At 36.6% G+C, this 12,758-nt stretch overlaps 1 protein-coding gene across 1 annotated transcript in view; it reads right to left on the bottom strand.

Moving 5' to 3' along the window:
• WDR26 (WD repeat domain 26) overlaps positions 1–11,827 on the bottom strand; it is a 27,185-nt gene extending 15,358 nt beyond the window's left edge. Inside the window, exons 1-5 of the mRNA XM_009575654.1 lie at positions 11,731–11,827; positions 11,542–11,598; positions 4,757–4,893; positions 4,073–4,170; positions 3,096–3,252 (exon numbers count right to left, since the gene is read on the bottom strand). Coding sequence (XP_009573949.1) covers positions 3,096–3,252; positions 4,073–4,170; positions 4,757–4,893; positions 11,542–11,598; positions 11,731–11,811 — 530 coding nt within the window. The 5' untranslated portion in view covers positions 11,812–11,827. The remainder of the gene's footprint in view (positions 1–3,095; positions 3,253–4,072; positions 4,171–4,756; positions 4,894–11,541; positions 11,599–11,730) is intronic.
• Positions 11,828–12,758: the final 931 nt, after the last annotated feature.

The raw sequence follows: 12,758 nt of genomic DNA, 5'->3' as shown, positions 1-12,758 counted from the left end.
AGAGCGTTTCATTATTATTTAGCCATATTGTAATAAGTTAATGTTTTTCCTCAGAGCAGCAATTTGCTCTAGAAGGTGAAAGTCTTTATCCATAACTCATACAAAGTACAAGGGGCACACTGTGTCCCAGGAAAGCCTTTCCAGCGTATTCCATTAAAAAAAAAATACTCTATAGAACAATAGTGCTTGTATTTTAAAGCTTAAGAAAAGCAGCCAAGGTTTTGTAGACATGAAAAGCAAGCAGTAAAATGCTGGAATACACAATTTTCATAGTAAGGTGGCCTTTAGGTTCCTAAAAAGGGTAGTAGGCACAGTTCATATAGCTGCTGCAGACACATCCCATAGCTGAACTATGATATTCACAATCCAGTCAGATCAGAGCGCTCTCACAAAAAGTTCTCTTCACTTAACTAATGAAACACACAATCCAGCAAGTTTGACTTCACAGATAGCAAAGCATACATTAAATAACCCTTCTGCAGAAGGAAATAGCAGCAGTCTCGAAACAAGAAACCAAAACCAGTTGTCTAACAGTTTCTGGTTTTGGTAATTAGATATTATTGTAGCTCAAAGGTTTTTCTTTTTTTTCCTGTTTTGAAGTGTTTCATTACAAATTGTTCTGTTCAGCACAACACACTTGAATCATGTTGTTCACATACTGAAATAAAGCATCTAATAAAGTTCTCTGTTGTTGTATTTAGAGAAGTTCAACATTCTAAACAAAACACCAGACAGCTACTTTTTTTATTCCCTGTACATACAATGGAAGATTTATCCCTCAATTTCCACAATGGTTCTTTTTCAAAAATGCCACATTAAACTAGTACCTAGAAAGCAGCAGCATTCACCCCTCATTTGGGCTTCACTGTTTGTTTGTAAACTCAGACTAAAGTTTATTTACATGAAAGCAAGACAAAAAAAAAAAAAACACCAGAAAAAACCCAAAACACCCAATAAGACTGAAGGTTCTCAAAACCAAAAATGACCACCCCCAAGAACATCAATTCTCTATTATCAAAATCTCAGGCACAATAAGATTAAATCCCTCACCTTCACTCCCAGCAGTTTTTCTCTCTTATCTCCCACTCTTATGAAGTGATTAAGTTTTAGTTAAACATTTTACCTATTAGTGCAATTCAAGCATGCTTGATCAAAATATTGCCAGAAGTCCAAAACAGATTAGTTCCAACTAAAAAGGGAAAGTTGTCAGTGTTCTATCATGTAAGTAGTACTTAAATTGTCTAAGCTATTAGACTACTGTTACTTCTGTCAGTTTAATCAAAATTTGGCTTCCACTGTCTTTAACTCACCTCATTATGCCCAAGCATGGCAGCATGTACAGTGCACCACATACTGATCTCAGACCCCTGCAATAGGTAGGTACAACAGGTTGAGTTGAGGACAGAATGGAAGCCTTTATTTTGAAGTGGCTTTTTATGGAATTAAAGTAGTCATGAGTATGTATGTATACATACCAAATATGCAAGCTTAGGAAGTACCACATTAGGTGAAAAAAACCCAACCAAAAACAACTATGGCCAAACTTATGTCAGCAGATAGATTCAGATGGGTGAAATTCAAGTCCCAATTTGTTGCATATAGTATCTTTTACATCCAGCTCTAGCTAGTCCAACTTCAGTAAACCATGGTCTTTACAGTTGGCTTGAACGCTCTTTGGGGTTTAATTAAGCACATCAAACCCCTACAGAACATCCAATGTTATTTATGGACTTGTAGAAAGACTAAAATTAAATCTCTTTCCGTTAGTCTGATTTTAAGACTCACTTCTGAAGTAGGGAAGCCACAATTCCAGTATTTGATCATTTCCAATAGCTCTTAAAGTGGGTAACAGTCAAATGTCCGTGCACACACACACACACAAAACTGCTACAACAATATGATGTAGCAAAATTGCAAGCTATACAATAGTCTAAAAAAGTTACTTGAATACATGGAGTGTCAAGGATATTAATTTTAAAACCTTAAGATGGCTACAGTGAAGCACTATGGAAGTCTGCATCTTTAAAAAAGAGATTCCAAGTAACCCAAGAAAGTAACCCAAGAACGTAAGTCAAAGCAGCTGAGTTCAGAAAGCTTCTATAAGCAAGTTTATCAGTACTTAACTTCCTCAGACGAGCTAACCTTAACATGAAAAAAATTCCCCTGTAAGCCCAAACGTTGGCCTGCTACATGAACAAACATATAAGGATATCATACACAGCCCTTATTTTCTAGGTGTCCTAGCCTTCATTCCCTTATCACACCATGCACAGCGGCTTTCCATAAAAGCTACACTGAGGTTTTTAGGTCCTTAGCCAAGTTCTGCAGGATGAGGAAAAACCACTCAAGTCAGCCATTTGTTACAAACAAACATCTTCCTGCTTGATGTCTACTAGAGTATGGCATTTTGAAGATTCAGAAGTAGCATTGGTTTTGTTAAAAAAGTTACCCAGATAGTCTTAAGAGCTAATACGTAGGTATAAGAGATGTTCAATTCTTACCACCTTACAAATCTGAGAAAATAGTTCTTATATCATTCATATTATATATTATGTAAAACAGAAATGTCTATGCACATTTCTACTCTGTTTTAACCTTTGTGTCTAAAAGGACCTCGCTGTCCACTATTCAAAGTTGAAGCTGAAAGTTGACTTCATGAAGTACGCTTCAGTAGGCTTTCTGCATTCCAGCAAGTTTGAAGACAGAGTCTGGATAAGTAATGTACTAGTGATTCTTCAGTGAAAAACCACAGCAATCACGTGTTGATGAATAAACAGACTGGCTGTCCAAAATTACAAGAAACAAGTGGCTAAGGATTATCATAGTAATATATTCTCTTCATACCCATCTGATTAAAATGTTAAAGCTTCAGTCTGACCCCATTACCCCATATCCAGCTACACATCTCTTAGACACATCTTTTCTACTCCTCCCCCACTACTCATTTAATGAGAACTGTCTTTTCCCAGTCAAATCCTGTTAAACCAATTCAGAATAGTTTTCATGTTCCTTTTAACAGTAGGTACAATTAGATTATTTTAAAAGACACAGAAAAGATATTGTTGCCCACCTTAAAAGTAGCAAGGGTTTCTTACCTACTACAAACATGATCTATTAGCAGCGATACAGAATCTAGATTACTATCTAGTTTGGTGTTATGATATAGGCACCGGTCCCGTTGTAGTTCCACAGCCTGACGTAGCAGGTTCTGTAAACGCCTTGGAGGAAGCATCACTGATGGGGGTAGGTATGCTTTAAAAGAATTATTAAGAAAAACAAAAAAAGAAATATCAAAACCAAGTTACAAGTAAGAGCATATCTTGATTTGAGTGTTTTTGGAAAAGACCTTAGTAAACAAAGTTTAAAAGCTACAGGAAAAGAGTGCACACAGCTTGTGAAATTTACAGCTATACATCTGGAATTAGAAGCATGAACTTCTGGAAAGCAGAGCTGTATGCAAGGTATTTGTAGTTATACCATATGTTGTCCTGGCCAACAAGCACCATTTACACAAGCTAATTTAAAACCTAGTATTTAACAAAATCTGTAAAATTATAAAACAACAGTATCAGCTGTGTTCCTTTAAGGAATTCTCTATTAAAACTATCAAAATGAAGAATACCATAGGTTTTACAACTCTGATATCTAGTATTACACCAGGCACAAGAAAGAGAAAGGATAAACCATAATTCATAGCAAAGTCTGAGACCACTATAAACCAGTACTAGTATCACTAGTGATTATAGGCCACATTTAGTTTCAACCTCTTAGCATAGCTGGCATTTACAAAACACTCCCCACCCAGAACCACACATTTAATCACCAAGTTATACTATTACTGCATGAAGCAGAGCTAAGAAATAAGAGCTCCTATTACAAATAGTTTATCAGAGACAGCAAAAGGTTAGATACAAAAGACCAAAGGGTAAAGGCACCTAAAGGCATCCCCATTAACCAAGAAATACAAAACCAACAACCAGCAAATGCAGTTAAAGTCAATTCCCTGGAATATGTCATTATGTAAGATGTATTGGATTTACAGAGGTGGGAATAAATTCTAAACACATCTTACTCTGGAGTTTGTCCAAAAGTTTAGATCTGGAAGCTGTTCCTTTCCCTTCCCACTCTGCTTTTGCACGCAAGTCTTCTGCATGGCTACACATCAAATACCTGTTTAAAAAAGCGCACACACACCAACAGACCAAGTCTTTTTTGAATCATGCTTTGCACTTTTATGCATTATCTATATCATAACATTCTTAATGAACTGGAAATAGGTGATTTAAGCTTGAGACCAACAGGAAAAAAGGCAGGGAACTATTCCACACACATCTTCTTCAGAATAAATGTCTACAAATTAGCAATAGAAAAAGAAAAAACCCACAAACAGATTTTAGGGAAGGTAGAAATGTCTTATTTTCATCTAAGAACAAGGCTATATTCACCTACTTATTAAATTTTAAGATAACAGGCTAATAATTTTCAAGATCAGATGACCATACATATGTATGTATTAATTTGGGTTCTCGTACTATAGAAATAAATCATAGTCAGGTTATTTTCAAGCATCTGAAACAGAACATTGTCTACTGAATAGTCACCTTTACTCACCATTTTAGCGTATCTCACTACAGCTTATTAATCAATGGGATAGTAGCTTTAATACAGTTTGAGTTTTTACAATGTCAGCTACAAAAAGCTATAGAATTCCTCAGAAAAATTCCACTGGAAGAGCTCTCAAAGTCCGAACACTTACCCACTGAGGACATGAATGCGTTCTGTATTATATTTCAGAGGCGTCAGTTCACAGCGTAGAACTTGAAGTGCCTCCAGGACCTTGCCATCCTCCAGGTATTCCAGGTACTTCTGCTGCAGCAGCAAAAACTTCATCCTCTGACATGACAGAAAGCAGCAGTCAGGGGAAAAAGGTTGACTGAAGTTTCAGAAAACGTTTGAGCCTAAACAGAACAGTAGAAACCATTCTACTATGCCCTTCAGAAATACAGCTATATGTAATGTTTCATTACTCAATTTCTTTTTGCTGGGTTTTCAAGAACATTGCAGCAATTAAGTTATCCATGAACTTCCTTCCTGCCTTATGGGGCTCCAAGTATCTTCCTACCTCATTTCTCAGATCCCCCCTTCAATTTGTCTCATTTTCATACTCACTCCCTTTTCAGTCACCATTCTTCAAACCCTGAATTAGATAGGCTTCCCAATCTTACATTCTATCAAGAAAAGCACCCAAAAGCAGCTAATCACATATTTAAGACTGCATGACAGCACAGAACACAACAGGCCAACTCAACAAGTTCTCAAACTGCTTACATAGGAGCTGACATAAATTGTTTGCATAGCTGCATAACATATAGCAATAAATTGGCACTGCCTGAGGTTTTGTTTTGTAGTTCCATGTTAAGTTGTTTTCCTTGGGTGTTGTATCATTTTTCAGGATTACAGAAAAAAAAAATTTCCTATATTTAGGAATCACTTCTCAGAATTAATCACTGCTATTTCACAGTGTTCCTTTCATCTTGCACAGTTATGGTTGTTTCCTTTAAAAAAAAAAAAAATTAAGCCTGCTATTCTAACAACAAATGTCTGTGGATAATAATAAAAATCATGCATTCATTTACCATACTCAGAAACCTGAAGTCCTAGAAATTTCTAATACTAATTTATTAGAAACACAGTTTGGTTCTTTCTGGATGAAACTAACTACTTTGTGTTTGCACATCTTCTTTACTGCTAGCAGTTGTCAAAGAGAAAAGACATTCTGGTCCACAAGACTCACCAGGTTAAAGGGAAAATGTACATTCTTAGACACATCAGTGAGAAACAGAATGACAATTAAGTGTAGCAAATTACATTTGCTTTTCTAATGAATACACCACCAGTTCAATCGCCAGTTTCCCTTGCTTTGTCAGACCTCGGGCACCTCGCTATTTTCATGCTCATATTTGGTCAATGTTTACTCAGTTTCAAACACACTGCTAGCCTCCTTAAGTAGAGGGATAATCGGGAAGTTTAAGATGTTCCTGTCCTATTAAAGCTTGCATGAAAGTTTAAGGCTTACTATATGTAAAATCCAAAGTTAAAACATAAAGCAGTTTTAGCTTCCAGATATGTTCAGTTCTTCAAAAGAATAAAGTTTCCACATACAGTGCTGTTAGCTTACCACACAGCTTCATGAAGCATAAAACATTACATAGTAAAGATGATTTATGTTCAAACATGTCCGTAGTACTCTATTGTCCTGTACGTGACAGGCAAATCCATATTACATTCCCTATCCAGCTCTTTAGTTTATTCAAATTTGGAATTGTTAGAGCATCACTGTACAGTTTTTCCCAGGTGAGACAACATTTTTTGGTGTCCTGACATGTAGAAAACCAGAAGAAAGATATCCCAATTATTTACAACTTCAGTGGTTGGTTCCATGCAGTAGGGCAGCAGACCTCACGCTGTTTGCTTATACACTAGCAGCAGGAGGGATAAGAGCTTCCTCTCCCAGCTATGCTTGTGCTCACAAGGATGCATGGAGATGCTCAGGTAGTAGTCACAAAACACATTTCACTCCTCTTGGTCACCTCACACTGATGATCACCACCAGATAAAAAAAATAGTCTGGTACTTCCAGTTTGTAATAAAAACTAAAATCCCTCCAACTCCTCCTTCTCCATTCACTGCATATAATATTTATTAAATTTATATCATCTTTCCTTTAAATGTGATAACCGTATCTGTATCTAATTACTCTTTCTCCCTCCGTACTTTTAGGACTTGGCACGTTAATTTCATTTCTTTAGGGGAAAAAGTAAAAAGAGCAGAAAACCCTAAAACACAGTTTTTGTAACACCAGTCCCAACAATTCCACAGAAGCATTACAGGAACACTACTGTGCAGAATGCTGTTGCCAAGTTATCCAAAGAGGTATAACTTCAGTTTTGGGTTAGAAAGTATAATTTCCAAAAAAATCATCAGTGCCACGTGTGACTTTGGCATATTAGGAATAGAAAAGCCTCCAAAACAACACAGTCCTGTATACTTCATGCAAAAGTCTATGTTAACATAATGGAGAATTACAATTTAAAACTGCTTATCTTTTATTCTAACTTATCTATAGCAAAAGGCAGGGACTAAAGTGTTGATAGGGAAATTAAATTGATTTTCTAAGCTATTTTGATAACTGCTCCAAAACTTGCCCTACAGCATACTCAAACAATGGCATGAATACAGCCTCCTTAAAGCAAAAGTCACACTCCAGTGACATCATATTTCAAGTCTTTTTTTTTATATCAGGACACTCACAGTCTCCTACTACTTATTTTGTGCAACTATTGACTTTGCTCACAAATAGATTTCACTGAACAACTTAATTTTGTCTTAATTTTCTCTTAACTATTTATACGCCCTACTATTATTACTGCTAATTACTTCCCACACCACCTTCTCATGGTAGATGACCATTTTGAGTACATCATCTCTTCTAGAGCCCAAACCACCCTTTCTAGAAGGAGAGAACTGTTTATAACATTGGCAACTGTAAAGTAAAAGTACAAAGCCCACTATTTAAGTAGAATAGAACGAGTATAAAACTGATCTGACGCAATGCACCCAGAAGAACAGCTTACTCATTCTCCATATTCTTTAGCTGCCTTCCAAAGAAGGGAAATAATCATCATAATCCAAATTATACCATGTTCAACATACTAGAAGTGCCTGGGATTTGTTATCATCTCAGTGTTTGCAATGGAAATTCAACATCATCACACTCCTTACTGTTGAACAATTTAAATCCAGACACACTATCCCTTAGCTTATAGCAAAGATTCTTCACCCTGTAAGACCCATGGAAGAGTCCAATATAACAGTTTCAGCACTGCAGTCCTGGCTGGTTTTGTTCAGTTATCACTACCTCATCCTGTCTTTCAACTCTACAGAGAGGATGAGGATAAAGCACACTACTCTGTTGTTTCAAGAAACTACTATTTAAGCGCAAGTTGAACCTCTGATCACCCTGGGGCAAAACTAAGACAGTTAATAGATTTACAGGGATTTTTTGTTTGTTTCAATGCATGTACTACTAGCATTTTGCTTTCTTCAAACTATAGCCTTCGATTACTAACATGAATGTTTAGTACTTTACTCCTTCACTATCCTAATTGTTAGTAGGTAAGCCCCTTGCAGAATCTTAAATTCTAGGAAGTTTTGCATGCACCATGATTCACCAGCACTAAGTAACCGAAGGTGAAAGCCTCAGCAACACAACATCCTACTACAGTCAAGAAATTGGGCCATTTCGATCACTGGTTACCGTAGCAAATCTGCAGATGTTTAAAGAGTAAAATGCATAATAACCTAATTTTAGGATTAAATTTTGGTGCTATTTTTGACGTGCATATCTTAACAAGCTCCACCACAGTTTTACTACCGTACTAAAAGTTCCAAATAAATAAGTAAACACTGCTGAAACAATTCTTCTTAGAAATGAAGGTAACTAGAAGACATGCTGAAATTATCAGCTGATGTTTCAAGACATAAACTCAACACAGGAGCTATCTGCTTATAGCCTATAGAACTAAGACCCCAATTTTCATTACTTCGTAGTCTTTAGCACTCCAATAGTCTTGTAAAACACTGAAAAAAGCACTTTAAAGCCATCCAAAATGTAAATGTAAGATCTGATATGTGAAGGCCAGAAAACATTCCGGCCTATAGAATTTAACAAGGCTTCAACCATACCAAATCCTGTCACTTAAAGAGTAATTCATTCAAATAGGGAACTGCCCTTAATGCTGGTAGAAAGAGAGACACCGTACAGGCAGGTGGAGCACTTTGCTCAAATGACAAGACATAAATCACTGTTTTTGTTGTATTGCCTGCTGCAGGCTGCATACCTCCAAAACTGGGGGAAAGCCCCATTTAAATAAATGAAAATAAAAAGTAAAGAGGACAATTTGAAAGTATATTCTAGATGACTATAGAGGAATACTCTCCAGATTTCTTCCTAGGTTCAATTAGCTACCCAAGATAGATGCCATATATGCTTGAGTAGCCCTAAAGTAAGCAAAAACTTGGGCTGGCTTGAAGCTGATATTTTCTAAGCGTTACTCAAGGAAAAACAACATGCTTAAACCAACTATAAAGTTTTCTGACAGTTTGTCTCAAGACAGCTATATCTTATATGCTGGAAAAGTAAACATGACTAATCACACACTATATAGCACTCAGTTGTGTTGACACAAATAGAAATAGCAGACTGTCCTCCCCACCCCCAACATATCAACACATAGCATCAAAGGTTTACAAATTGAGATCAGCCATTTCATGCTTCCTGTTTTCACCTGTAGAACTTACAGCACTTTGTAGAAATAAGGAAATTAAAACAGGAGTAGAATTTTCAAAATACATGTTACCCCCTTCACTGACCAGATATTTCAAAAGCAGGTATATATCCTGGTTATTTTGGCTAGGTCATATTAACTATAAGAAAAAAAAAACACCACAAACAAACCACAAACCAAAACCAAACTACCAAACACACACACACCCTATTTTGTTAAATACTCTGCGTCATCTAAACTTCTAGGTACCCATTCTTCTTGTATGCACACATTTTTGAAACATCTAGTCATACAGTATGAATCACAAGTCAGGAGTCAGGAAACCCAAAAACCTAATTTTCTGTTTTTAAAGAGCTACCTGCAGCAGCATCTTGTTTGGACTTCCCCCAGTCAAGACATTTATAATCTTCATTAGCTTTGACTTTGCTGCAGTCGGGATTACCTACAGAGCATAAAGCATCCCTCCTTACCCGTAATGATCTTTCACTAGTTTTCCAACTGCTGGCTATACTAATACCCACCCATAATCTCAACCATGTACAAAAAAGCCGGGCGGGGAGGGAGGTGGAGACACTGTGCACGCGATGAAGCATGCACGAGCTCAACTTATCCTTGCAAATCAGTACTGTCTTACTAACACACACATGTACGACATTTAATACTGTTACCGGTTTTAAATTATATGAAGTTCATGTAAAGGAGAACAACTTTAAAAAATAGTTAGTACGTGGTTCAGGTAAAGTTCAGTCTAAACCAAGTATTTTTATTGCACCCAGTTTTATTCAAGCAGTTAGACATCAACATTAAAGAAGAGCATACTTTCAGAGCTCTCCAAAACAACAGAAGGAAAACATCCCCTTTTTCCTCAAATTAAGTTCTCCAAAAAGTACAATGCTGATACTCAGTTAAACCTCTTGACTCCCAGACATGTAAAACACTTTAACACTACAGAGAAACCTGATAACTTCGAAGTTAGAAACATGAGAAAATCTGCTTCAAATGAACACTCACATTCACATACAGTGATTTCATACTTGCAGACTCCACAAACTATTGAAAACTGCATGCAATATTCTAAACTATTTGAACAGTAAACGTATATCAAGTCTTTGAGAAAAGAGAAAGTGAACTACTAGTCTAATTAAGAGGTGCTAAGCTTTGACTAAATTAATAGAACAGAATGTAAACTTCTCTCAAGTACCCTCTGATGTTTTGTTAAACATCTGTTTTTCCTACTTCACTTCCTGTTCTCTCTTTCTCTCCCTCCCCCACCAGACAGGAAATTGTCTTGACAACAAATGAATCAGCTAGAAGTGGAGCTAAGCAGCCATCAGCTGATTCTTCATTGTTTACAGTCACAGACACTTCAAAAGCCTTGCTACTGTTTTCTTCCTAAGTGATGGTAGTTGTTACAACTTCATTTCGTTAAAATAAACGTTTAAACACAATAGAACAAGCCGTTTGAAGAGCTAAGTAATGATTTTCATCTCGAGATAGAAAAATCAAACCAAGAAACACTTTCCTCAAAGTAACTGAAATCATAACAACACATACTGTAATTGACAAGTCACAGGATCTACCAACCTTTTATTTCTAGGTTCATCTTTAAAAAAAAAAAAGCCAGCCAAAGAGAAAAAGCTCTAAATAAAATCGTAAACAGCAATACAAATGCATTCGCTCTTTAGAAGCCATCTGGAAAAGCAACAGTATTGTTCATGGTCTATAGCAGCCTCTATATTCTTGCAATGTGCTATTACAATGCCAATTCCACATTAGTATTATTGCATTTTATTTCTAAATTTCTCTTCCCTCAGGAAAACCTAACTCCCATAAACATAGAGATGGTGAGAAGTATTTCAAGTTTGAAATTAGTATTCAACATAAGCAGTTTCTACAGAAACTGACCTATTTTAGGATTGTTACAGGATTTATATTTTATCAGTTAAGTATGTTTAACAAAGTTTAAACATTCAGTACACCAAATATTAGCCTCAAAACTTTTGGGCTTCCTATCTCACAATCTAAAAAAGAATAAAAAAGTTCAGATTAGTATGACATTTGAGATAGCATGCAAGCCGCTTAAAGTAAACAAAAAAGAAAACAAGAACCATGGACAACCAACTCCATAGTGAAAGATCACACCACTACAATTAGTCCAACTATACAGCTCTGAAAGTTCAAGTGTGCCTCTTACCACAATTGCATGCGGAGAATGCACTAAGGCCTTAAGTTCATTCAGGTCGTTCTCAGCCTGCAGAAATCGGCATAAGAAAAAACAAACAAACAAACAAAAAAAGTATATAAGGAGGGTGGATTTTGAATTCTCTCACAGATACTATAAATTTAAACAGTGGTTAATACAGTCCTATAAGCCCTACGTTACCTTATCCCATTCTCCTTCCATGACATGATTGCGGAATTTGGTAGCAGAAGGATGTTCTAAACGACATCCTGACTCTTGCATGAGAAGATCAACAGTCTGGCTGCAGGAGAGATACAGTGTAAAAAAACCCGACCAGTTTTACCCTCACAAATATACTGCCTGCTATGATAACAATTAACCATATTTAAAAGTAACTTTATTAAAGTAAGAATACTATGACCAGATTCAGATGCCTGTCCAAAAAGACTATTTCAGTTGCCTGAGACATGTAAACAGCTACCTATATCTAAAGCAAGTTGTCAATGAGCTTGAAAGCTTCGCTGAAGTACCATAAAGTATGTGACTTACCAGCCACCACAAACAGCCATCCCTGCACAGAAGATAAACTTCATGAAGGAAGATACAGACTAGAAAGCTGTTAGCTACTGGCTACTATTCCCTGTCCCCTCCCTCCCCCTCCCCCCCCCAAAAGAACACTGAGAACTACTACATCTGCAACAGGCCTAACTTTTTCTTCTTCATCATGTATTAAAAGACTGGCTCCTTAAAATAAAATAAACAAACTCATGAACCTGTAGCCCTCCCCCCTTTACACTAAAAATAGCTTATTTACTGTGGTGTCGTCTATGAACAGTCACGAGTTGTCTGCTGCTGTAAACTTGCCTCTTGTGTCAGAGGCAATTTTTTATGTGCTAAGTTCTTTATAATTGACCCATTCCACAGTGTTTTGAAGACTTCTTTTGTCATAGCTACGTGAAGACTTTACAGGAATTCTCTAGCCTCCTTCCAAAATTATGATGTGTTGGCTTTAGCTTTACTCACAAAGTGAGTGTTGTGATTAAATTCTTAGACTTCCCCTACTCCACTGGGAAATTATTTTCCCTATTTTGATTTTAAGAAAGAGCCAACATACTCGTTTCTCGTCTACAGATAAGATTATTATCAAAAACATGTGTCCAGCACAAATCTGCAGAGGCCTTCACCATTTATAGGGACGAAGGTTTTCAGAGTGAAATCAAACAGCCTAT

Source organism: Fulmarus glacialis, unplaced genomic scaffold (assembly GCF_000690835.1).
Source record: "Fulmarus glacialis isolate BGI_N327 unplaced genomic scaffold, ASM69083v1 scaffold14144, whole genome shotgun sequence".
Classification (NCBI taxonomy): domain Eukaryota; kingdom Metazoa; phylum Chordata; class Aves; order Procellariiformes; family Procellariidae; genus Fulmarus; species Fulmarus glacialis.
This window is presented reverse-complemented; position numbering and strand designations above follow the sequence as displayed.